Below are 27,109 nucleotides of genomic sequence, written 5' to 3' on the forward strand. Positions count from 1 at the left end.
TTAATGTTGAGCCACAGAATATAAAATTAGAACATAGATATTTCCTGATTTGGGTTTTGGGTACTGAGCCTGGAATTAAGGTTCCTAGTCCCCAAATCTGAAAAGGGTGCCAAGAACTGGGAAGTAGCCCATTCCATGCATAGCATTTTTCTTACAAAGTCGGGCACTTGTTGGCCCTTCTTGGGCCCACCGAACAGAAGCTAAGGAAACTTCAGAATGAGGGTCCCTCACTTGAATAGCTCCATTTGAAGGCCCACCCTGCTTTCCTCAATGGACAAAAGAAGGAAGCAGTAACCTCAGGTACTGGGAAGCCAGGGAGTACTGCCCTAGCCTAGAGGCCTGGTCTCATCCTTGGAGGCAGTCTTGAGTGAAGGCCAGCACTACCTCTATATCCGCCAGCCTTCAGTGATGATCCAGATTTATCTTTGCTAAAGGAGAAAGCTAAAGGAGCCACTGCTTGGGAACCACTATGACCCAGACTTTGCTCACTGACCTAGGACCAACCTGGAAGAGGAAGCGGTTGGGGAGCAGGGAAGGAGCAGGTATTTCAAGGACTTGGCTGAACTGGACCTGGGACAGTGTGGAGGGAGATCAAAGCGTTGGAACCCCAAGCCTTGCCCTTATATGAGATGCCACCAGGGAAAGACACTGTAGAGGAAGTTAGAGACATGGAATCACCAATGTAGTTGAGAAGCTGAAAGAAAAAACTTTTTTTTTTTTTAAGATTTTATTTATTTGCGAGAGAGAGAATGAGAGACAGAGAGCATGAGAGGGAGGAGGGTCAGAGGGAGAAGCAGACTCCCCGCTGAGGAGGGAGCCCGATGCGGGACTCAATCCCGGGACTCCAGGATCATGACCTGAGCCGAAGGCAGTCGCTTAACCAACTGAGCCACCCAGGCACCCAGAAAAAACTTTATAATAATAAAAAATTTCAGTCAACCATGTTAGAGGAAAGACTGAATTGTTTTTTCATTCTCTGTAGAAACTGGTATTATATAAAAGTCTTATAAATAAAAATCTTTATATACTCTTTATAAGATCAAAGTGTAAGCAACCAAAGAGTAGGGGAGAAGGGTATCAAGGGTCTGTCACATTTAATTTTTTTCCTGGATTTTGTGATGTTTGTGGTATTTATCGACTTTTAAAATATTGTACTTTGGGGGCGCCTGGGTGGCTCAGTTGGTTGGGCGACTGCCTTCGGCTCAGGTCATAATCCTGGAGTCCCTGGATCGAGTCCCGCATCGGGCTCCCTGCTCAGCAAGGAACCTGCTTCTCCCTCTGACCCTCCCCCCTCTCATGTGCTCTCTCTCTCTCGTTCTCTCTGTCTCAAATAAATTTAAAAAATAAATAAATAAAATAAAATATTGTACTTGCTGTGATTTCTTTTCTCATTCCAAATACTCACTTTTGTACTTAGAGTCATATTGTTTTGTATCCTTTTTTTAAAAGAGGTCCCCCAATACCCAAAAGAATTGAAAGCAGGGACTACAAGAGATACTTGCATGCCCATGTTCACAGCAGCATTATGCACAGTAGCCAGATGTAGAAATAATCCAAGTATCAATCAACAGATGAATAAACAAAATGTGGTATACACACAATGGAATATTATTCAGCCTTAAAAAGGAATGAAATTCTAATACATTACAATGTGGGTTAACTCTGAAAAAGTGCTAAGTGAAATACTCCAGACTCAAAACGACAAATACCATATGGCTCCACCTATAGAAGGTACCTGGAATGGACAGATCCATAGAGACAAAATGTAGAAGAGCAGTCATCAGGAGCTGGGGGAGGGCAATGGGGAATTAGTGATCAGTGAGTATGGAGTTTCTATCTGGGATAATGAAAAGTTCTGGAAATATGTAATGGTGATTTTTACACAACGTGAATGTACTTAATGCCACTGAATTATACACTTCAAACGGCTAAAATGTTGTTTTGTGGTATATATATAACCACAATTTTAAAAGGGGGCGTGCTCCCTAAAGTTGTATAAACCTGAGCCCCATAAAATTTGGATCTGTCCCTACCAATGAAATAAGCAATTCCAAAGTAATACAGTATAACATCCTATAATGAGAATCACATATTCAGTACCAGAAGGGTTAAGTTTTTTTACTTAATAAAAGAGATTCATTTAACTATTGTAAACTGGGTTGTTGCTTTCCAGAACTCTTAAAAGATAAATCATAAGCATCAGGTTCCAGGTTTCCTATACAAAGACCACTCAGAAACTGGAAAGATGGCTGACTCTTAATGTTCTTTATTTTTTTTAGTTTTTAAAGAATTTATTTATTTGAGAGAGAGAGAGACAATGAGAGAGGGAACACAAGCAGGGGGAGTGGGAGAGGGAGAAGCAGGCTTCCTGCAGAGCAGGGAGCCTGATGCGGGGCTCAATCCCAGGACCCTGGGACCATGACCTGAGTGGAAGGCAGACGCTTAACCGACTGAGCCACCCAGGCGCCCCACTCTTAACGTTCTTTAAAGTTGCCTGGGAGAGGGGTGACTGGGTGGCTCTGTTGATAAGCATCTGCCCTGGCTCAGGTCATGATTCCAGGGTCCTGGGATCGGGCTCCCTGTTCAGAGGGGAGCCTGCTTCTCCCTCTCCTGCTCCCCCTGCTTGTGTTCCCTCTCTGTCTTTCTCTGTCAAATAAATAAAATCTTAAAAAAAAAAAAAAGTTGCCTGGGAGAGAATGGCTGTGGTTTAGATGTTATTTTAGAAATAGAAGCTCTGGGGCCCCGGGGTGGCTCAGTCATTGGGCGTCTACCTTCGGCTCAGCTCATGGTCCCAGGGTCCTGGGATAGAGCCCCATATCGGGCTCCCTGCTCTGCGGGAAGCCTGCTTCTCCCTCTCCCACTCCCCCTGCTTGTGTTCCCTCTCTCTGTCAGATAAATAAAGAAAATCTTAAAAAAAAAAAAAAAAAGAAATAGAGGCTCAGAATCCCTAGGCCCTCCATCCTATCCTGCAACTCAATAAATTCTTTTGGTGGTTCCTCTTGTATAAAAACAGTAAAGTGTATTCTATAGAGAAGTGGAAGATGTTAAGAGAGGTTCATGGTATATATGGAGTACAGGTTTTTATACCATAAATAATAAGGAAATCATGGGTAGGATCCTGAAACCATCTTTCTGCAAGTCTTGGAGATTTAGTATTTCCAATGAAAATTCTTGCTAAATTTATAATCAGCTTTTACCAGGAATCTAAATTGGACTTTAAAATACACAAAAAGCAATGCTTTCCTGCCCTACTGGTTCCATTACTTTCATATCCTTGCTTCTAATAAGCAGATAAAAACCAAAAAGATCATAGAAAGTTGTGCCTCAATTTCCCATAAACCGTAATTGAAAATTTAACACACTGTTTTATTACCAAGAAGGAAATTAAGTAGCACCTATAAATTTTTAATATAAAACTACCCAGCAGTTTTAGTAGTAAACCAAATGAACATTTAACCAAGACTTACTGGATTACTTTTTAGAGTCTATTACGTGTCCCATCGGGTAACTAGGATTCCTCTTTGAAGACTTAGATTGGTGCAAATAATATAGTTATAGGGCATGGAACTTAAAAAAAAAACAACCCTTCCTTCAGGGCGCCTGGGTGGCTCAGTGGGTTAAGTGTCTGCCTTTGGCTCAGGTCATGAGCTTAACTGTATGGATAGCTAGTTCACTCTTGCAGTAAAAACTTTTCTTCGGAGATACCAGGCCATGCTCCCACGATTCCCTCTGAACATTCTGCTAAACTCATCAGGTTTGGGGAATTCAAACAAACCAGATGACCATCCATTATCCTCAGCCAGCCATAAGGCCTTTTGGCAAAATATCTCTGGAAGTGTTTCATCCCAAATTACCTGGTACTAGGCCTTGCCATGGGAATCACTCCATCTCTGGTAACTTAATGTTTAGTTAAGAAGCTTCAGGAGAAATTCAGGCTGGAGGCATGGGAGTGGAAGGAACAGTGAGAAGACTGAATGGCATGAAGATTTGGCAGATTATATAATGGCAGGACAGGAATTACAAGAGAAGAAAGATTTGCTTTCCAGCCTGATTGAACTGTAGACCAATGGCAATATTAGGGAAGTCGGGAAGAATTGGTTTGGCTAAATGTTAACAACATGCCTTGCAAAAACTTACTAATAATATGCCTTAGGTATTACAAAGTATTATAATAGCAAACAAATCTAACTGAGGAGATTTGTTATGTCTCGGTTAAAATGCAGTTGCTTCTACAATGATCTAAGAAAACTTTTTTTTTTTTTTTAACATTTTATTTATTTATTTGACAGAGGGAGAGAAAGAGATCACAAGTAGGCAGGCAGGCAGGCAGAGGCAGAGGGAGAAGCAGGCTCCCGGCCACGCAGGAGCCCGATGCGGGGCTCGATCCCAGCACCCTGGGATCATGACCTGAGCTGAAGGCAGACACTTAACCGACCGAGCCACCCAGGCGCTCTCTAAGAAAACATTCTTAATTCCATTTAGATTCATGTAAAGGTCTAACTTCAGATGAACTTTCTTGATAGAACAAAAATTCAAGCAACTTTTGAATAACACAGACTGAATTACTCACTGAACGCACATTGACTGTACATAACAATTTAAAGTGAATAACTTAGGTTCAATTTAATATTTCATTAGATAGAGACCAACAAATCACAAAATCTTGTTACTTAAAATATTTTAATTTTGAAAAAATTTTAAACCATATTAAAATTGAAATAATTTCATTGTACAGTACTTGATAATATAATTCAACAATCTGAAAACTAAAACAAACCACTTAAATCATTTTAATTTACTTTCTAAGCTTAATAATGTACAAACTCTTTTGCCCTCCAGGAGGAAGCAAAAATCAACAGTGAAAATGGAATATTTAAGTTAATACAATATAAGATATTTGGCCAAAGGGATTTTTTTTTTTAAGTAAGCTCTACCCCCAACGTGGGGCTTAAACTCACAACCCTGAGATCAAGTCACACACTCTACTGACTGAGCCAGCCAGGCACCCTGGGCCAAAGGGATTTTTAAAACTAAATTTCATCTGGCAATACCCTACAACTACCAGTATGTCTACAGAAGATAGGAATTTAAAACAAAACAAATGCAATCTGATCAAATCCACAATCAACTGACATTTTCATTTTACCTTTTGTGAATAAAATAGCAGCCATGGTTTTATCCAGTTTACTAAAGGATCACCTTCAGAAATAGGTGCCCAATCTGCAAAACAAGAACAGTTATCTTCCGTTGAAAGGCTGGAAGCTTTTCAAACTTAGTTCTCTTCCATTTGTGTCATAATTTCCAAATAAATCAATGGCTCCAGCTAATGTGGGCCAGTCAAGTTCCCTACATGATCATCTCTTCCATGCAATCATCAAATAGCCACCTACAAGATTCTTTGGAACACTCTATAGTTTCAAAAAGCTGTTTAAAGTCTTGAGGGTACAGATCTGTTATTTTCATGTCTCCATTTTTCTCTATTTGCTTCAATATAGCTGTTGCATTAACTGGACTCAATAACCTACAAAAGAAACACAAAGTGAATCTGCTTAATTCCTTTTATAACCGCAGTAAATATTAGTAGAAATGGCTTCTATGCCCAATTTAAAATGTTTAACTTATGGATATATAATTAATCTTATTTGGTTTTAGAGTTTGCATATAATGTATAGCTTTTACTATCATTTCTGAAGTTTCATGGCTTACCTATCATAAAAAGAGCAAATCTGGGCTTTAACATGCATTCATCAATTCTTACACAAAATTCTAGTTTAACATTGCCCTTCAAAAAAATTATGCCTACCTCTTTCATCTGTTAACTCTCTTTGCAAAAACATTCTTAACTCCATTTAGGTCCATGTAATGGTTCAATTAAGTACAAACAGCAGAAACTGGCATCCAGCAGATTTCAAAGAGGGAACAGTTTTCACCTTTTTATGTAACAATTACTGGTGAAGAAATTATAAAGCAGAAAACTGCCTAATATATTAGCCTAGCAAGAAACCATCAGTGAGCTTCTGACAATAACAACTAAACAAATGTAATGTGCTGGTGGAAACTATTTCCAATACTTTTTGATTTTGAACATAATCCTGGTCACAGGTATAAACATGCTTTCAATTCAGAGATCACCAGGGGAATTTTAAACATTTTTTCACCACAGTTTACCATATTTATTGCTTAATTTCCCATATTATTATTATTTTTTAAAGATTTATTTATTTATTTCACAGAGACACAGCGAGAGAGGGAACACAAGCAGGGGGAGTGGGAGAGGGAGAAGCAGGCTTCCCACGGAGCAGGGAGCCCGATGTGGGGCTCGATCCCAGGACCCTGGGATCATGACCCGAGCCGAAGGCAGACGCTTAACGACTGAGCCACCCAAGCACCCCATCTTTTTTTTTCTTAGATAGGCTCCACACAGAGCTTGAACTCACAACCCTGAGATCAAGACCTGAGCTGAGATTAAGAGTCAGATGCATTCAAAACAGTCACTACCACAAGGTGAAAAGATGAAAAATAGATTACTTTTACTGGTCTACTGCCATGCTTATCATTTATTTTTACACAAGTATAGTTCAATCAACAGCTCATTCAGAGCTTCACCCATTCTCTGACAGGACTTTGAATGACCATGGGCTGCTGATTCCAAGGGGTCATGCATAACTTACAGAGCTGTACCCATCATCCTCATGGAAAAGTTATGTAGATACCAAGGAGGCAGTAACAGCTATAATTTTTATAAAGCTTTAGGTAAAAACTTAAAATTTGGTCTAGGACAGGAGGACTAGGGTGGTAGAATAATCCGTGCCTCCTTGGGCTAGGAAATAAAACCATGAGGGATAAGCAGTGAGAAAAGGTAGGTGGTGGGTTTGCCACCACTGATGCTGCTCCCATCCCGGTCACTGGCAAGCAGCTAGTTCTCCACGTAAGTCAATCCTGGACATATACTCTGACAAAGAGGAACTACTGGTAGGCATCCCTAATTGTTTTTTTCAAAGGAAAAAAAAACTAAGCTCAGGAGACTATGTGGAAAATTGAATTTTATTTTTCTCAAAATGTGCACTGGGGAAGGAAGTGTTGTGAAGAAAGAGATGAGTGAAAACATGGTACCTCACTCTGTTAATCAAGATATACAAGATCCAGAAAATGGACCGCTAACATGAAAAGCATAATTCTCACATGAAACTGCTACTTTTATACTTGCTTTTATTCTTCTTACTTACTGTAAATGGTCCATTAGCTTGAAATTACGCTTCATAAAACACTGCTTTAACATGTGAAAAAATACATCATAGTTAACAGATGTTAAATTTTCTGTAAATAAATTCGGAAGAGGAGTCAGTTGAATTAAACACATGTTTTGTCCTACTTGTTTATTTATTTGTTCTAATGGTTTCTGGAGAGAGAAAAAGAATAAATTGTGTTAGTCATAAAATACTGCTAGAGCAAGACAGAGTTTGCTTACTCATTCAAGCTAGCTCTTGGAAGGGGCAAACACCACAGATGCCGAGCGGTCCTGTACGTTCTTGCTGGGTGGGCAAAGAATGCAAGGTCCTAACCACTCTTTACCTGGGCAGTTCCTCAGGGTTGTCTGCAGCAAGCCACCTTGAGGGATGAGATAATGGCTCTCTCCAGGACAAAGAGGAGCTTGCTTCGTGTTTGCTATAAAAGAAGTGGACTCCCCCAGCTCTGTGTTTCTAAGCTGCAGTGCAAGCCCCAGCACGTACACCGTCAACTAAGGAACATCACATTATCCTATGGGACGTGGGGGCAGATAAAGTCCTTTGTCTGATCCGGGAGTCTACCTTAGGGCAGTATCCATGAAAGAGTAACAGCTTATTAACTTTGAAGCAGGGTAAAATCAAATCCCAAACAGGACACTGACATGTACTGAGTTTCTTCTATATTTGAGACACAACACCAGATCCTAAGGATAAAAAAGCATTATTGACTTATAATTTTCCTTTGGATATTTAAAAAAATATGGGGTTACAAACTATGGTCCACAGCCTGCTTGTTTTTGTATAGTCTAGATCTAAAAATGCTTTCTACCTTTGTAAAGGACCGTTTAAAAAATTTAAAAAAGAAGCAAAAACAAAGACTAGGACAGAGACTATTATGTGGTCTGCAAAGCATAAAACATTTGCTGCTTGGCCCTTTACTGAAAAAGTTGGCCAACCTGCTCTAGTATACAATATTCAGATTTTTTTAAAAAAGTACATGCCTTAATGTAAGGTTAAGATGTTTTTTTCCTCTGAAATTATCCCTCGGGAAGCACAGAGGCCTTATGTTTAGTCCTTTGGAAATCTCATATATTAGGTAGTGATCCCTTATTTATTTATCTAACTATATATACACACATACATATATATGTACATACACAAAAATATACATTTTTGAGTATATATACTCTTTGTGGAAGACCTATTGCCTGAAAAAGAAACCTTCAATCAATTCTAGTTTCTAGTTTTGGATGCCTGTAGTTGAAGAAATTAGTCAAAAAAAAAAAAAAAAAAAAAAGGAGGCAATAAAATTCAAAAAATATTTAGTAATTATTAATTACAGAGGGAGATAACCTCATAACTCAAAGTGTTATACATTGTTGTTAATAAGACTTTTGAAAGTGACTTTAAAAAGGAAGCTGGTAGGGGGTACCTGGCTGGCTCAGTTGGTAGAGCATGCAATTCTTCCAGGCTTTAAGTTCAAGCCCCAGGATGGGCGACCCTGGTTACTTAAAAATAAATTAAAAAAAAAAAAAAAAGGAACCTGGTAGATAGTTTTGTAGTTACAGAAACAGACTTACTTGATAAATAGGGAAGAAAAAACTGTCCTGCTGGTAAATGGATGGCTATTTGTAGCCTAGGAAAAAAGTTCCAGTGATAAAAATATGGCTTCCAGAAAGTGGAAAATACCAAACAATTTGGATGGAAATCAGAATAATGTGCTCTAAAAAACTGTCAAATGTCTCAATGTGCCTCTGTAGCAATTACAGACATGCTGATATAAGAGATACAGGTGGAATATTTGAATACAATTCTCTCATGAAACATGACATCTGGTTATCTCCTTTTCATCACTAAAGTTTATATATTTAAGTTGGCCAAAGAAACATTTCTTTTTTTTTTAAAGATTTTATTTATTTCTTCATGAGAGACAGAGAGAGAGAGAGAGAGAGAGAGAGAGGCAGAGGGAGAAGCAGGCTCCCAAAGAGCAGGGAGCCCGATGCGGGACTCGATCCCAGGACCCTGAGATCATGACCTGAGCCGAAGGCAGACGCTTAACCATCTGAGCCACCCAGGCGCCCCAAAGAAACATTTTTTAGCTTTTGCTGTTGTCAGTGAAAAAATGATAGTGTCTTATATACAAGACTGTTCACTTTGGGGACATTTGGATAAGTTCCCAATGGTCTCAAAATAAAATAAATTAATCTGATTCTATTCTGTGAGGCTACAAAAATATGCTTATGAAGAGTGAAATAGAGCTAAAATCTCAAAGATCACAATGATGATTGAAAAGTCAGGCCATTTCTAAATTGATCATTTTCTTTTTTTCTTTTAGTGGCAAGAGTGAGAAAAAACCCAAAGTAAGTAGGCAAATGGGACCTTCAGGCTGAACTGATCCACATCATTAGCATTTCATCCTGAAGTCAAACTTTGGACTGTTTTTAAAAATTCAGCTACTTTATTCCAATTTTGCTACAAGTCCCCCTAATATAAAGTAAATGGAAGATCACTTTATAACATCATCACTTTGGTTCTATAAAAAGGGGAAAAAACAAACAAAAGCCCCACCCTCTGGGTAAGAAACAAGACAAACGTGTTGATGAACTCAATCATTATAAATAGTAATACAACAGATTTCTGACTTTTAAAATTGTGTCTTTAGTTTATCAAATTAGATGAACACTAAGATGATTGTATTTTCCAAATTTGGGATGTTTCTTCATTGCAAGAGATAGAGATGGAAATCAAATTCTGTTTAAGCCTATTACTACACTATACCACTGTATAATCAGCTGAAAATTACAACTTTCTTCCAAAATAATTTGAATTTATTAAAAGCAATAAGATATGTTTAAAGAACATTTCCAAATATTCTAAAATTAAACATTTAAATAAATACAGAATACCAGATAATCTTAAAGAAAATAGGATGTTCCATTTTGAAAGAAAAAGAGAAGGGCATTCATTCTTACCTTATTCTTCAGCTTTTCCTGTCTCCCACTTTGGCCATATACGCCAAATGAGGACCAAGGCTCCTTGAGGGAAGGTAAACAAAACCAGAAACATTTCTTTTAGTTCTCTTTAATCAAAGTGCCCCAAATTATTACTGCCTTTAAATAACAGAATGAATTAAATCCAAGTCACCATTCTAATTGGACTTAAGAAAACCATGGGATAGTTAAATCATAAACTTCCCTCTTCTTTCTTTTTTTTTTTTTTAGATAAAGAGGAGAATCAAAGGTCTATCCTGACATTGCTAATTCTCTTACTTATTTAGATAGAGTATCATCCTTAATATAATTATGCAAATAGGTCCTTAAGCTGGTTTAACAGCTAAGATTTCCATATTAAGTCACAGTCAGGTTAGGGCCCATCAGATCAACACTGACATTAATGAATGGCAAAAGTCAACACAAGGCCTTTGAAAATAAATACTGCAGAACATAAAAAGAGAAGACTCTCCAGAAAGCTAAAGTCCCCGGGAGGCCTTTATGAAGAAACTAGCTGACAGCCATGAGGAGAGGAGGCCCAGATAAAAAGCCAACAGAATCAGAGATCACTGAGGTAAGAAAGGATTTAGGGACACCGAGAACCGCAATACCAATGTTACAGCATACAGTGCAGGGTCAGTGCTGTGAACACTAGTGTGAAAAGATTTCTGGGAATATAGAAAAACAATAAAAGCATGACAGATACTAAAGACAAGGAACAGAGAGCCAGTCTAAGAACCTCATGCATTGGAAGAAAAAACACAGAACTGGAACAAAAGCTAAAATCAAATGGGTAACATTCTCACAACTAAGTATGCACACTGAGGGGCTTAATGTGCTCCTGGACGACAACACTGAAGGGACTACGTGGAGATACACACGGCGAATTTAAAAACGAAACCAACATATCCTTAGAAGAACAAGGGTCCATCACATAGTAAACATACATCCAACAAAAAAGAGAAAGGCCAAATTACTGTATGAAAGAAATAGTGTTTTATCAGTTTTTCCTTCACTCTGGCCCTTTGCTATGAATACAGTGGCCACTAGTCATATGTGGCTACTGACACCTGAAATGTATCTAGTCTGAACGGTGATGTGTTGTTAAGTATAAAATACACACTGGGGGGCGCCTGGGTGGCTCAGTTGGTTAAGCGACTGCCTTCAGCTCAAGTCATGATCCCAGGGTCCTGGGATCGAGTCCCACGTCGGGCTCCTGCTCAGCGGGAAGCCTGCTTCTCCCTCTCCCACTCCCCCTGCTTGTGTTCCTGCTCTCGCTGTCTCTGTCTCTGTCAAATAAATAAATAAAATTAAAAAATAAAATAAAATACACACTGGACTTCAAAGGCCCTGTGCGTAAAAAAATAATCCAAATTATGTAATAACTAATTGTAAAATACTGATTACATACTGAAATGATAATATTTTTGAATCGAGGTTAAATAAAATATATTAACATTAGTTTTACCTGTTTTTTACTTTTTTATAAGTGTTGCTACTAAATGTAGCGTTACATGTAAAACTACATGGGTGGCTCACATTATATTTCTATTAGACGACTCTGATCTTGCCTAAGGAAATAAACTAAAAAGGGGAATGTTCTATAGTGAGGTTTTAACTAACCATTAAAAACAAGAAAAATGTCTAGTGATGAGAGAAAAAAACATCACTATTAGCTATTAAGTGAAAAAAATAAGATACAAAAAAATATAATCTCTACTATTTAAAGAAAAAGAAATACAGGAAAAATAAAAGGCTACAAATAGGTCACAAATGTCAATAGTGACCTCTGGGTGGTGGAACTGTAGTGATGGGAGTTTTTAAAATTCTTTTCTCTTTCTTTTAAAGACTTTATTTATTTGACAGAGAGAGAAAGAGCACAAGTAGGCAGAGAGGGCAGGCAGAGGGAGAGGGAGAAGCAGGCTCCCCACCGAGCAGGGAGCCTGATGTGGGACTCAATCCCAGGACCCTGGGATCATGACCTGAGCCAAAGGCAGCCGCTTAACCGAATGAGCCACCCAGGTGCCCCTCTTTTCTTTTTTCTTTCTTATGTCTCACATTTTTACAATGAGTATACATTATTTTTATAATCAGAGAAAAATATAAATATTTGTAACAAAAACATAAGCACAAAGTTACCTTGCTCTATTATCTTCAATAGCTGGGAAAAATAATAAATTAAATTTTCATTTTTCTCCATTTACTGGTCACAAAAATGTAGCCTCTTTAAAAACAATGAAGTTCGGGGGCTGGGGAGATACGGTAACTGGTGATGGGCATGAAGAAGGACACGTGATATAATGAGCACTGGGTGTTTTATACAACTGATGAATCACTGAACTCTACCACTGAAACTAATAATACACTATAACTTAATTAACTGAACTTAAAAAAATTTTTAAAAATAAATAATAAAAAAATAAAAATGAAGTTCTCTGTTGCAATTTAGAACGATTTTACTCACCACATGCAGAAGCTTAATCTTACAAGCTACTTGCCAGAGCACACTTAATGCTTGATACAAGTGTGGATTTTGGGGACTTGCCACCAGTTTCTAGTAAAAGGAAAATAAAAGTTATATGTTTACATAACTATAAGCAATTGAAATAAAATTCTGAATCTTAAAAGTAATATCTTAATAGTACTTAGAAATTAAAAAAAAATTAGAATCGCAAAATCTTATCCATAATCATTTCAAAGAAGAGAAATCTTTTTAAACTTTCATATTGAAATATATCGTCATGTACACTTAAAACATAATGTATGTGAGATTAGCCAAAACCCTATCAGGGCAAAATCTCATTAAAGAAAAAAATGAAACAAAAATGTATAATTACTTTGGAGAAGGACAAGTGTGTGTTAGAAGTATGTATCAGGTGGACTAATAAATTTTGAGTCAAGAATTGTTCAGGCTGACACTTGAAGGATGAGCGGTTTCCTCGGTAGATGAGAGCACTACATGGCGGAAACTACACGTGAAAAGGTCCATGGTGAAAGAAACACTAGAACGTTTCCCCAGTAGCAAGATAAAACCTGATGAAGCATTTCCCGTTTCTCTTCTTTCAAACTTTCATGATATAATGTATGTACAGCCTCAAGGTTCTGAGTCCCTACGCTTTCCATGGATAGTCACTATGTCTGTACTGAGTCTTGGTGTGTAAACCACCCTTTCATTTCTTGCTCCACTATGCTAACCCATAACTCTTACATACAAGTAAGCATCTCGTGTTACAATGGATTAGAAGATTAATAATGTGAAGCATTCTGAGCAGAAACGAAACATTACTCTCAAGACACTATAAAGAACTTCAGAAGACCATTCAATTTCAGAGCGTAGAGTCTAAAAACCCCAAATATTTCTATTAGAACTAATACATAAATTCAGCAAAGTTGCAGGATATAAAAATCAACACACAAAAGTCAATCACATTTCTATATACTAACAATGAATAATCTGAAAAGCAAAATTAAGAAAACAACTCCATTTAAAATAGCATCCAAAAGAGTAAAATACTTAGGAATCAATTTAACCAAGGAGGGGAAAGACTTGTACACTGAAAACTACAAAACACTGATGAAAGAAATAAAAAACAAATGGAAAAAACAACCAGTGTTCACAGATTGGAAGACTGACCAATGTTAAGATGTCAATACTACTCAAAGTGATCTACAGAGTCAACACAATCCAGACCAAAATCCCAACGATGCTTTTGTCACAGAACTAGAAAAACCCATCCTAAAATTCATATGGAATCTCAAGAGACACTGAATAGCCTAATAATAAAGAGAGAGCCTAGAAACTGACCCTCATGTGTATGACTAAATGATGTTTTGACAAGGGTACCAAGGCCATTCCATGGGGAAAAGACAGTCTTTTCAACAAAAGATGCTGGGGAAACTAGATACCCACATGCAGAAGAATGAAGCTGGACCCTTACCCGACACCATATTAAAAAAAGTTAATTCAAAATGGATCAAAGACCAGAACATAAGAGCTGAAACGATAAATCTCTTAGAAGAAAACTTAAGACAAAAGCTTCATGACACTGGATTTGACAGTGATTTCTTAGCTACGACACTAAAGGCACAGGCAACAAAAAGAAAAAATAGACAAACTGGGCTTCATCAAAATTAAAAACTTTGGGAATCAATGGACACAACAGTGTAAAATGGCAACCCACCGATGGGGAGAAAATATTCATAAATCACATACCTGAGCAGGGATTAATATTGAGAATATATAAATAACTCCTTAAACTCAACAGAAAAACAAACAACCCAAAGAAAAGGGCAAACGACTTTCATAGACATTCCTCCAAAGATGATACACAAACGGCCTATAAGCACATGAAAAGATGTTCAACATCACTAATCAAATCAAAACCACAATGAGCTACTACCTCACAGCATTACAACAGCTATTATAAAAAACCAGAAAACAAGCATTGGAGAGAACATGGAGAAATTGGAACTCTTGTGCATTGCTGGTGGGAATATAAAATGGTACAGACACTACGGAAAGCAGTAGGGTGGGTCCTTACAAATTGCAAAATAGAAAAAAATTAAAAATAGTATTGGGGTGCCTGGGTGGCCTAATGGGTTAAGCATCTGCCTTCGGCTCAGGTCATGATTTCAGGGTCCTGTGACTGAGCCCCAAGTTGGGCTCCCTCTCAGCAGGGGTCTGCTTCTCCCTCTTGCTCTGTGCTCCCTCTCTCTCAAATAAATAAATAATTTTTTTTTAAATTTAAAAAACATTCTCTCTCCCCTTTGCCCCCTCCTTGTGCTCTCTCTCTCTCCCTCTCTTTCTCAAATAAATAAAATCTTAAAAAAAAAATAGTATTGCCATATGATCCAGCAATTCCACTTCTGGGTATATAGCCAAAAGTACTAAAAGCCGGACTGGAAAAGATATTTGCACACCAAAGCTCACAGCTACATCATTCACAGTAACGAAAAGTGGAAGCAACTCAAATGTCTGTTGACAGATGAATGGATAAAGAAAAGGTTGTGGGGGTATGAATCTATGTGTATATGTTTGTGTGTAAATATATACATATATATATGCATGCAATGGTATGTTTTTCAGCCTTAAAAAGAAAATGAAATTCTGACACATGCTACGACTTGGATGAACCATAAAGGCATTATGCTAAGTGAAGTCAGTCAGACACAAAGTGCAATATTCTATGATTCCACCTGTGATGAAGTACCTAGAATAGTCAAATTCACTGAGACAGAAAGTAGAACAATATTTACCAGAGGCTCAGGGGAAGGGGAAGATGGGAAGTAATGCTTATTTCGTATGGAATGATAAAAACGTGCTGAGAAGAGATAGATGGTGGTTAACAGTTGTACCACAATGTGAATATACTTAATGCCACTGAACTGTACACTTAGAAACAGTTAAAATGGTAAATATGTCACATGGATATTTAACCACAAAAAAAAAAAAAACCTTAAAAAAAAACTGAATCTAAAGACTGCTCTACAGAAATTTAAAAACCATCTTAATACTCTCAATGTCATGAGCTCAAATTAAAGTCATACAGATTAAGACCATGCAGAGAAAGATCACAAAACTCTTGCAAAACAAACACTAATCAGGTACTTGTTAATAACCTACCTCGTATTCCCTTTCAGTAATAAACATATTTAGTTCTACTCGTCCATAACTATATACAGAAGTAGAAGAATATAGGTCATATAAAAGCTTCCAAAGTATCTTTTTCTCATTTTTTGCTGGGAAGATTCCAACTACTCTTAATGGGGTATCTGTTAGGAATACAAGCAAAAATATTCGAGTAAGTTGTTAAAACTTTTTCCTAAGATCATATTTTATTAAGTCAAACTAAGTTAACAAACTATATTAAGTCAATTAAAACGAAGCCTTGGCATCTTTCCTTGATAGGGCGCTTGGCCTCCGTGGAGCTGCTTGGATTCTGTCTATGTGAGGAGAAAGCCACAGTCCTGAGAGCAGCCGCCCACAAACTCTCATCTAGATAGGATGCGGATCTCTTCAGCAGACAAGGTGTCCTGCTAGAGAAAGCTGGCAAATCAGAAGCTATTTGCTGCAGTGAATGACAAAAATTACCTTCTGACCAAGGAACCGCTTCTATTCCCAAATGCCGAAAAAGCGTTTCTGAAATCATAATGGGAGGTTTTACTATTCCAAAATTTCTAGGATCCATTTTAAAGAAGTCACAGTAGACCACTTCTAGTTTTCCATTCACCTTTTTGCGCAGGGACTGAAGAGAGACAGAGATAACATGTTTAAAACTGTCAGTGTTAGGGAGACTTTGTACCCAAAGATCTACTTCAAAAAATTTACCCTAAAATTTAACAGTTAAGAGAAATTAATGCCTGAAAAGCAATAAAAGTACAGTATTACTAAGAAGAAGTCCCCAAACCAATAAACCTTCAACAAATTCTCTTATCCTTTCACTTTCTCTACTTTAACTCAATGGTTTCAGCTGTTCAAAAAGTGTCCTCACACTATCTGCTTTAGTGGCGGCCGCCTGGAGACCACACCTGGGCCCAGGCAGAGAGCGGCAACTATCTGCTGGTCGTGGCCAGATGCTTCATAGAGAAAAACGATAAAAATATTAAAGGGAAAGGCAGACAGCCCTGTTTTTACTAGAAGAGTCTAATTAGTCCTTTGCCAAATGAACTTGGCTACACTCATCGTGTAGGTCACTTTCTATTTTCCCCTTGATTTTTCATTTACATTTTCTAAAGACAGAAGCAACTACAGAAGGAAAGCTCCTTGTCTGCCAGAGGAGGTCTGATACACCTCCGTCCATTCACCGCCCTGATGTGCTGGTTCTGTCGTAGCACTGGACATCTTAGCAGTGAGAGCAAGGCGTAGCTACAGACGCCATAAACTTCATTAGAAGTTACAAAAAAAAAAAAAAAATCAAACAGAAGAGGTCAAGGGACTTGATATGCATTTTGAGATTCTCATGCACAGAAAATTCTGTTGGTATATATCAAGGTTTCAAGAATTTGCAATTTAAAGTTACAAAATAGGGGCGCCTGGGTGGTTCAGTCGTTAAGCGTCTGCCTTCGGCTCAGGTCGTGATCCCAGGGTCCTGGGATTGAGCCCCACATCGGGCTCCCTGCTCCGCGGGAAGCCTGCTTCTCCCTCTCCTACTCCTCCTGCTTGTGTTCCCTCTCTCGCTATGTCTCTGTCAAATAAATAAATAAAATCTTTAAAAAAAAATAATAAAGTTACAAAATAAAAACCCTAATTTTTCATAAGTTTTTTATTTCAACCTATATTTTCTTTCTAAATCTAGTAAATTCTAATGATCATTTTCGTGGGGACCCTTGAGAAAGACTAGGGAAGGAACACTACAGTAGAAATCATATACTTTTGCTCCTGTTAAGTTTGAGATGTCTATTAGGTGAACCACATGGAGATGCCAGGTAGGAAGTTGTAGACCTGAATAGGGAGGTCAGTGGAGTGGTCCAGGCTAAAGATATAAATTGGTGAGAATTTTGCTTGTTGAAGGTTATTAAAGCCAGGGGTGCAGATGAGACCCCCTAGGGAGTAGCACAGAAGACTAGGCCTGAGGATGGAGTAACTCCAGAGTCTCACAAAATGCTGAGAATAAGCCAAAAATGTAAAGAAGAAAACCAGAGTGTGGTTTTATGACAGAGAAAAAGAACACTCATTTGATGCTTATCTTAAAAACAGATTATCTTGAAATTCTTACAAAGTGTTCTGTATGTATAGCAACAAAATAACCTCAGAAGTTACTCAAGAGTTATATTTTAATCTTTGTAACTAAGAAAAGCTATTGAATTTTGGTTTGATAGGAATGTAAGAGGAATGTATACATTAAGATTTGGTTCCACTAGTATCTTGAAAGTACGTTTTTGTTTTTGCATCTGTCATGTACCATGCAATAATGGTAATAATGATATAATAGCCAGAACTCCAGCATAATTTAGTTCTACAATAACAGTGAAATCACATTTAAAAACTCGATTTCATTTAGGATTCAAAAACAGGAAGCACATTTCATCGCATTTAAATTCCAACAAGAGGGGCACCTGGGTGGCACAGTTGGTTAAGCATCCAACTCTTGATTATGGCTCAGGTCATGATCTCAGGGTCATCAGATCGAGCCCCACATTGGGCTCCACGCTCAGCCGGGAGTCTGCTTGTGATTCTCTCTCTCCTTCTGCCCCTCCCCCACCACCCTTGCTCTCTCTCTAAAAGAAATAAAATCCTTAAAATAGAAATAAATTGCAACAAGATCCTTTACAAGTGGGCATTAATGTCTCTATTTTATATATGAGAAAAACCTAAGTCAAACAGATTAAATTACTTAATTGCCCAAGAGCCTTAAAGGTAGTGACAGCTAGGGCTGACATTCAGCCTGACTTGAAAAGACTGTGTTCTATCTCTGCTGAAATACCACACCACTTGCCACAAAAGCTGAGGGCTCTTCAACTGAACATGTATAGCTCTTTCTGCAACAGTAGTTCTCATTTTCAAAAGGAATATATCATGATTTATTATTACAGAACACAATTTAAAAACTGTACCTCTAGCACATCCAGATAGGCAAACTAACTGTTCCTGCTTGAAACACTGTTAATGTGGAGTCTCAGGAATTTTATTTGAGAGGGTGGGAGTTCTAACGTTAGACAAAAATTCTGAGTCGAGCATCCTCCTTGAAAATCTGTTCAGTTTTTAGGAGCAAACTCTGGGTGGCTAGAAGCATTGTCTGCTGAGAGCACCACTTTAAAGCTGTGATTTAGGGCCACCATAAAGCTTTTATTTATTTATTTATTTTTAAAGATTTATTTATTTTAGAGAGAGAAAGTGTGCGTGCAAATATGCACACAAGCGGGGGGGGGGGGGCAAACGGAGAGAGAATCTTCAAGCCGACTCCCCGAAGAGCAAGGAGCCCTACTCAGGGTTTGATCCCATGACCCTGAGATCATGACCTGAGCTGAAACCAAGAGTTGGACACTGAATTGACTGAGCCACCCAGGTGCCCACAAAACTTCTATTTAAATGGTTACTTCTCTTTTAATTCTGGCAAATAGATGAATTCACATAAAACCTTATTTGAATGGCTTTCCCCTCTGTCATGATGGTTAATAAGAGTAAATACCTACTGAGGGCTGAGCTCAAGTTAGTGCTGAGGGGAGTGGGGATGGGGAGTTAGAAAGAAACTAAAAGCCAGAACTGGAACACAAACTTAGTTCTAACCAAAGATTGGATTTGATCAGAGATGGATTTTGTGTTTACACTGTAGTTTCAGAAACATTTACGATGAATATTCCTATATTTCTTACAGGAAAGTTCTGTGTGTCATGAACTTTCTAGCCCCTAACACTCCATTTTTCATGGAATCATGGATTTCAAATTAACATGTATCTTGCTCTTACAAGAAAGCAACTACTGTGTTATTGGATAAGAAACTAAATAGACATTTTAATGTTTTCAATTGTTTTGTGAACATGCAGATTAACCTTCAAAAGTAGGCCTTGGGGCACTTGGGTGGCTTAGTCAGTTGAGTGTCCAACTCTTGATTTCAGCTCAGGTCATGATCTCAGAGTCCTGAGATCGAGCCCTGGGTCAGGCTACAAGCTGGCCATGGAGCCTGGTAAAGATGCTCTCTCTCTCCTGCTCCCTCTCAAAAAAAAAAAGTAATCCTTTTTTTAAAAGATCAAAATAAAAGCTATCTTGTTTCCAATTCCTAAGGTGAAACTGAAATTACAGATGGCTATGGTGACTAAATCACACTCCATGATCTTTCAACAATTTTGTGTTCTTTTCTCTTCATGTTTTTTGGGATTCCAGCAGATTCAGCATCAATTAAATAACCTGGCTAAAACCTTCAATTCTTGGGGTGCCTGGGTGGCTCAGGCGGTTAAGCACCTGCCTTAGGCTCAGGCCATGATCTCAGGGTCCTGGGATCGAGTCGTGCATCCAGGTCCCTGCTTGGCTCTGCTTCTCTCTCTCCCTCTGCCGCTCCCTCTGCTTGTGCTCTCTCTCTCTCAGATGAATAAATAAAATCTTAAAAAACAAAACAAAACAAACCTTGAATTCTTTTCAAAGCTGTCAGTTATAGGATAACCACCACCTAACATGCATAGTTTTATTTAAAAAATAAACAACTATATTTGGTGGCATTTTTGTAATTTTTCGTTGTTGTCCTGCACTTTTAAATAATACCATTATACATGGTTTCAGGAATTTGGCTCAGAGAAGTATAAATTTCCTAAACTGAATCTAAAGACTCAGAAGGGAGGGGAAAGAGAAGGAAAGAGGCTGGCGGTGAGACAACGAATTTCCACTTCACTGTTACGTAAACCCGTCTGCCATACAAGCAGAATTCACTGAAAAACCCATTTGGATAATGCTTTCACTATCTGCAATTATATCTGACTATACCAAGCCTATCTTGCCTCTGAAACCCTAAATCCAGAGTTAACATAGTCCTGTTAACCTAGATTCTAAGTTCACAGAAAGCAGAGGCACAGGATACCCTACTAGAGACAAGGAAACAAGCCTCGAGATACCAGTTACACACTGTTCAAAGTCACCCAACTAGTCTGCAGCAGAGCTAGAATCAGAGAACAAGTCTCAGAACTCAAGTCTTTCAGTCATTCAACAAGCATTGATACCTCCTATGATACTACTATGTTCTAGTCATGGGAGATAACAATATATTTACAGCAAGCAAGGCCCCCCAAAGTGATTCTATAAAAATAAATTGTGTGCTTCATTTTCACTTCCCTAAAGACTCAAAGATAGCTCTCTGAACAATAAATTAGTTTCAGAAACTAAAAGTATACCTCCAAATGTGGAAGAAAAGTTCTGTTACTTTCAAGGGCAATCACTTTGGCCTTGCTTTCAAGTAATGCTTGAGTCAGGATTCCAGGACCTAGTGTTAACAGAAGGAAAAGTTTATTTGCAAAACAAGTTCTCTCAATATCGACTAGAGTAGATGTTTCACATGTATTATCTAATTTTGATCCTCACAACATCCCCAAGGGAGATATTACAGTCCTCATTTACACGTAGGAAAACTGGGGATTAGATAAAATCATTTGACTCCAACATCACAACTGGTAAGTGGTGCTGCTTGGCTTTGAATCCATTCTGTCAAAGCCAAAGCCTGACCTCTTGATCATAATGTTTTACTATGTCTCAGGAAAAACAAAGTTGCCTTTAGCATTCCACTTATTCATGGACTACCCAGATACTTGAACCAGGAAAAGACACTGTCAAACCTAAACAGAACTGACTCATGACAGGCAGTGCTCCTTTAAAAAAGCATTTTTTCAGGGGCGCCTGGATGGCTCAGTCGGTGGAGCATGCGACTCTTGATCTCCGGGTCGTTAAGTTCGAGCCCCGCGTTGGATACAGAGCTTAATTTAAAAATAAAATAAAATCTTTACCAAAAAAAGGTATTTTTCAGAAAGTCTATAAATCTTATGTTCTAGGTATCCTGCTATGGTCTCTAGGAGGCGTATGTAAAAGATAAAGTTTTTTGGGGGGGGGAGCTTGCAAGTATTTTGAGGAGAAAGTAAAATCTAGGAGCATGTTTTATCAAATGCTGTATGACGTGCAAACTGCTGCAGGTCATGATTGAGACCGACCATCCAAGCTGCTTCTTGGGGCCATGTCTTAAACGGCCCCCCACGGGCGGTCGAGGGAAGTTGGCACGAGCGATGAACGTCCAAAGAAAGGCAGTCCCCGGCGGACTCACCTGGATTGCACTCCAGGAAGAGCTGGTCAGGGTTTTTCCCTTCTTTCTTCAGGATCTGCACCAAGGTCGTGGCCAGTTTCGGACTGGTTACGTAACTCTTGGGCTCTGAGCGGTACTTGGGCAACCACGAGGGCGAGTCTCTGAAACCCTGACTAGGCACCAGCTGCAGATGGAGGTCAGACAAGCCCCGGCGGTGCCCGGCGCGGACGCCCCTCCACCTCGCCACTCCCGACCCCAACACGCAAAAGCGACCAGCGCCGGCCGAGGCTGAGAGCGCTAGCCGCGCGGGGAGCCCCGCCACCGGGACCGACATCTTCAGCCTCTAAGGTCTGTCCCAGCGTCACCGGAGAGCGTCACATCGCCAGCGAGCTCCGCACAGAGAACACCACGTGGAACATCCTCCTACCCCCCGACTAGGCCGGGCAGTACTAGACACTTCAAACTGCGCATGCGAACGGTCTCTTCTTCTTGCCATTTCCCTCACTTCCGTTTCCGTCCGGGTGAGCCGCCCGGGGACTGTGAGTGGACGGACGAGGAGAGAGACGGACCATCCGGGTTGCGTCTGGACTGGTACTCTATGGTTGTCCGCCCCCCCGCCCCCCCCCCCCCCGCTTCCTCTCTAGCCGCTGGCGCTCTATGCTCCGCGGTCGCGGGCGGCCCGCCGCCAGCCGGCCAGGGGGGAAGGGTGCGCAGAGGGAGGCGGGGCGGGAAGGCAAGAGGTGTCTCCTCCACCGGAGCGGCGGGAGACCCGAGTAGGCTCTGTGACAGCTCTTCGGCCGCCATGTCAGCGAGCGGGGCTGGAAACACACCCGGCGCCCAGCCGTAGCCCTGTGTTCGCCTCCGACTCCCAGGTGAGGAGAGAGGATGAGCGGGATGTGGGGCGCCGGCCGGCTGGCGGTCGCGGCGGGAAACCCCCCGGGACCCCCTCGCTCCTCCCCCGGCGCCGCGCGCAGCCTCTGCGCTTCTGGTGCGAGGCAGCCCCATGCCCTCCGCGCTCGCCCGCGCGCTTCTGGTTCCTGCAGCCGCGTGTCCGTGCGGTGCTCGCCCCCCGCCGCTGCCCTGGCTCCCCACCCCGGGGACCGTCCTTGTTTGCCTTCATACCTGTCCTCTCCGCCACCACCGAGAACCCCCGGGGGTCTCCCTTCCGTACCTCCCTCTGGGCCGGTATCGACCTTAATTTTTGTGTTTAATTTGCGTGTTGAACAGATTTAAAGTTAAGGGTTTTTAAAATTAAGGGTTAAGAGCTTTAAATCCATTTGTAAGCTTAGAAAGGTTGCGACCTTAGGATGCTTATTTTGATCCCCGCATAAACTTACTCAGATACATACTGTGGAATGCAATTTTGAAGACCAATTCCAAAGACTCTAAAAATAGGATGCTCTAATGGAAATTTTGGCAGTCTTCTTACCTATTGGGAAATGTTAGAAGACTCGAGTCTCTGAGAGTGATTTCGGGGTTTAAGGATTATACTCAGAAAGAGACCAGTACTCTTTACACCAGGGCACTAAACTGTAGCCAGTCAACACCCCCATTAAAATATGTGCAATCCTTTCTGCTTACTCGACTGGGAGCGTAATTGAGCTTGGTATTTATATGCACGAGGAAGAGGTTTCTAAGGAATGTATCACCTAGCAAATTGAAGTCTGAAGATTATACTCAGCTGATGAATGTCAAAATGGATAAAGAAATTGACAGCCAAATATGTATGGCGTTTTGGAGATTATAAATTTGCTAGGACACCATAGAAAGTATCTCACCAACTGTTGTGGAAGCCTTGGGGACTCCTTGGTCTAAATTTCCTCAAAAAAATTTTTATACGGTTTCCCCACTGACAGTTTTCTAGAAGTGACTCTTGCATCCTCTGGGCACCTGAGAAAGCTTTTCCCCCTCCATTCTTTAAAGAGCTTTCTCCTCTTCTACCCTTTTAAAAATATTTTCATAGATTCAGAAATACAGTGGGTTTTTTTCCTTAAAAGCCCTGGAGGCCTGAATACTTTTAAATCAAATAAAGAAGAAAGATGTCTTATGATAGAGGAAGAGATGGTTTGCTTCTAGAAATGTGTTGAGTTTCTCACGTTTAAAATACACTTCTAAAAAAATCACGTGCAAGGTATTTATTTTAAAATGTTTTCTTATTTCATAAGGTTTATGGACCAAAGGTAGCCTACCCAGCCCTAGAGAAATTCTTATTTTGCTTTTGTGTTGTGTTTTTTTGTTGTTTTGTTTTGTTGTTGTTTTAGTTTTGAACAAGAGAGGTTATAAGTATTTCCCTTTTTATAATGTTAGTGGTTGGTTGTGGTTGAAGGTGCTTGAATAATAAAGACAAGATCTTACATATCTTTCTGAGGCCCTAGGTACTGGAAATGAAAGAATGTTAATTTCACTTTAAAGATATATCTTATAATCAGCATTCAGATCTACTTTATTAGAGAAACTTGGTTTGTGTATTTCCCACCTTATTTTCTTAAGAGGTGTAGTTTCTGCATCCTGTGCTATTTTTGCCTTTCTTTTTTTAAGATTTTATTTATTTATTTGACAGAGAGAGACACAAGCGAGAGAGGGAACACAAGCAGGGGGAGTGAGAGAGGGAGAAGCAGGCTTCCCACTGAGCAGGGAGCCCAATATGGGACTCAGTCCCAGGACCCTGGGATCATGACCTGGGCCAAAGGCAGATGCTTAACGACTGAGCCACCCAGGCGCCCCTGTTTTTGCCTTTTTTTTTTTTTTTTAAAGATTTTATTTATTATTTGACAGAGAGAGACATAGTGAGAGAGGGAACACAAGCAGGGGGAGTAGGAGAGGGAGAATCAGGGTTCCCCGCGGTGCGGGGAGCCCGATGTGGGGCTCGATCCCAGAACTCTGGGATCGCGACGTGAGCCGAAGGCAGACGCTTAAGGACTGAGCCACCCAGGCGCCTCCTATTTTTGCCGTTTTGAAGTCGAGTAGTCTTTCTTTAAAATGGTGTCAGGGCAAAGTGATTCTGTTTTTACACTCTTCTTAAGTTATTTTTATTATAATCTCAGTGGATCCAGAAAATAAAATACTACTTTTTCTTTTGGCTTTTATTTTTATTATTTTTAAAAAGATTTATTTATTTTAGAGAGAGAGAGAGCGTGGTGGGGGGGAGCACAGGGAGAGAGAGAGGAGAAGTAGCAGACTCCCCTCTGAGCGAGGACGCCCACATGGGGCTCTGCCCCCACAACCCCAAGATTATGACCTAAGCCAAAACCAAGATTCAGAGCCCAACCGAGTCACCCAGGAACCCCTCTTTTGGCTTTTAAATGGCGGTTGTAATTGGGAAATGTCAAGTGTTAGCTCTTGTTTGCTATTAGAACTAACGCTGTGAGTCTGTAAGTATTGCTATAGGGTCTAGAGGTCTGTAGCAATCCAACTGTAATGCAAGCCATAAGAGCGATGTAAAGTTTCCTAAATAAAAAAGAAACAAGTGAAATTAATTTTAATAATATATTTTATTTAACCCATACAGTTTCAGGTGTAATCCATTTGGTAAGTTAATACTGAGATATTTTGAATTCTTTCATGCTTAATCTACAAAATCTGGTTTTTATACTTAGAGTACATTTGAATTCAGACAAGCCACATTTCAAGTGCTCAGTAGCTACATGTAGCTAGCAAATGGCTTGGACCTTATTGGGCAGCACATAGCTATAGGATTACTGTATGATTTTTAAGATGTCTTCCTACCCTGAGAGTCTGGGTTAAGTCCAGGGGGGTAAGTTTAAAAATCCTTTTCCTAAAGTGCTGTGATACTCAAACTGAGAAGTTTGTATGGCAGGAAGAAGGTTCCAAGAAGTCTCTTCCTCTTAGTGTTGACTGTATTCACACTGAGGAGGATGAACAGGTGCCCCAGTGCACGTTTCATGAGGGTTGTAAGATGATTAGAATGCTCAGTCATTTCCTGAGGTGTCATTGTTACAGTTATTTATGTCTGCTTGTCAACAATGTGTCAAGGCCTGTGTGAATCTCTGTCTCCTTTACCTGTGGCTGTGAAGGAGGGAGAACTTGAAGACCTACAGGAAGATTGAACTTTACTGTGAATAGTTAGAGTTCCTGCTGTTGTAGACTTAATTTCTGAATCAGTTTCTGGTCAGTTTCAGGTATTTAAAGGTTAAGAGTTTTGTAAATATGCTCCTCTCTATGATGGCATTGCTTGTCAAAGGAAAGAGAAAATCTTTTCATTAAAATTCAGAAAGAAAGAGTATATTTTTGGGCTCTAAAACGCTGGGAGCCTGATTACTAGCAAACAAATAACACGTGTTTGGTGGTTTAGATAAATTTAAAAGGACGTAATGTCACTATTTTTTTTTTTAAAGATTTTATTTATTTATTTGACAGAGAGAGACACAGCGAATGAGGGAACACAAGCAGGGGGAGTAGGAGAGGGAGAAGCAGGCTCCCCGCAGAGCAGGGAGCCGGATGCGGGGCTCAATCCCAGGACCCCGGGACCATGACCTGAGCCGAAGGCAGACGCTTAACGACTGAGCCACCCAGGCGCCCCGTAATGTCACTGTTTTTTAAAAAAAGATTTTATTTGAGAGAGTGAGAATGAGTGGGGGAGGGGGAGGAGAAGCCGATTCCCCACTCAGTAGGGAGCCCAAGGCAGGGCTCAATCCCAGGACCCCAGGATCATGACCTGAGGGAAATATATTGCACTTTTTATAGAAAACTACTGACATGCTGTCTAGGTATGTGCTTTAAGTTGTTTCTGCAACAGGGTGATTTACATGGAACCATCTCTTGTTCAGAGTTGTTAAAACTGAAAGATAACTCTGTTGGAAAACTAATCCTGCAGCTAACTGACCTCAGTGGGATCAACAGGATCCATCATCATTCCTATCTCAACTTGTATATTCTTTTGTTTTTTAATTTTTTAAATTTTTTAGAGAGAGCGAGCACATGAGCAGGGGGAGGGGCAGAGGGTGAGAGAACCCCAAGCAGGTGCCATGGCCAGCTTGGAGCCAGACACGGGGCTCCATCTCAGGCCCTTAAGATCACGACCTGAACTGAAATCAGAAGTCACGTGCTTAATTGACTGAGCCACTGAGGCGCGCCTAGATTTGTATATCCTATTAAACTTCCCTAAATACTACTTTATTTGCACTATTTACATCTACATTGAATATTAAAATTCAGTGGC

The 27,109-nt window shown here is 39.9% G+C and overlaps 1 protein-coding gene across 2 annotated transcripts; it reads right to left on the bottom strand.

The window, feature by feature from the left end:
- Window positions 1–5,126: 5,126 nt before the first annotated feature.
- TFB2M (transcription factor B2, mitochondrial) lies at window positions 5,127–22,403 on the bottom strand. 2 transcript variants are annotated; one of them, XM_021689871.1, is made up of 8 exons: window positions 21,952–22,403; window positions 21,035–21,123; window positions 16,308–16,461; window positions 15,840–15,988; window positions 12,681–12,770; window positions 10,199–10,261; window positions 7,227–7,399; window positions 5,127–5,521 (listed from the first exon to the last, which is right to left on the bottom strand). In XM_021689871.1, exons 1-8 carry the CDS (start codon window positions 22,262–22,264, stop codon window positions 5,347–5,349), a joined length of 1,206 nt encoding a protein of 401 aa, XP_021545546.1. In that variant the 5' UTR covers window positions 22,265–22,403; the 3' UTR covers window positions 5,127–5,346. The 2 variants fall into 2 exon arrangements, with proteins under 2 accessions (XP_021545546.1, XP_021545547.1); XM_021689872.2 differs by lacking the exon at window positions 12,681–12,770 and having other exon boundaries at window positions 21,952–22,397.
- Window positions 22,404–27,109: the final 4,706 nt, after the last annotated feature.

This window comes from Neomonachus schauinslandi, chromosome 6 (assembly GCF_002201575.2).
Source record: "Neomonachus schauinslandi chromosome 6, ASM220157v2, whole genome shotgun sequence".
Lineage (NCBI taxonomy): Eukaryota > Metazoa > Chordata > Mammalia > Carnivora > Phocidae > Neomonachus > Neomonachus schauinslandi.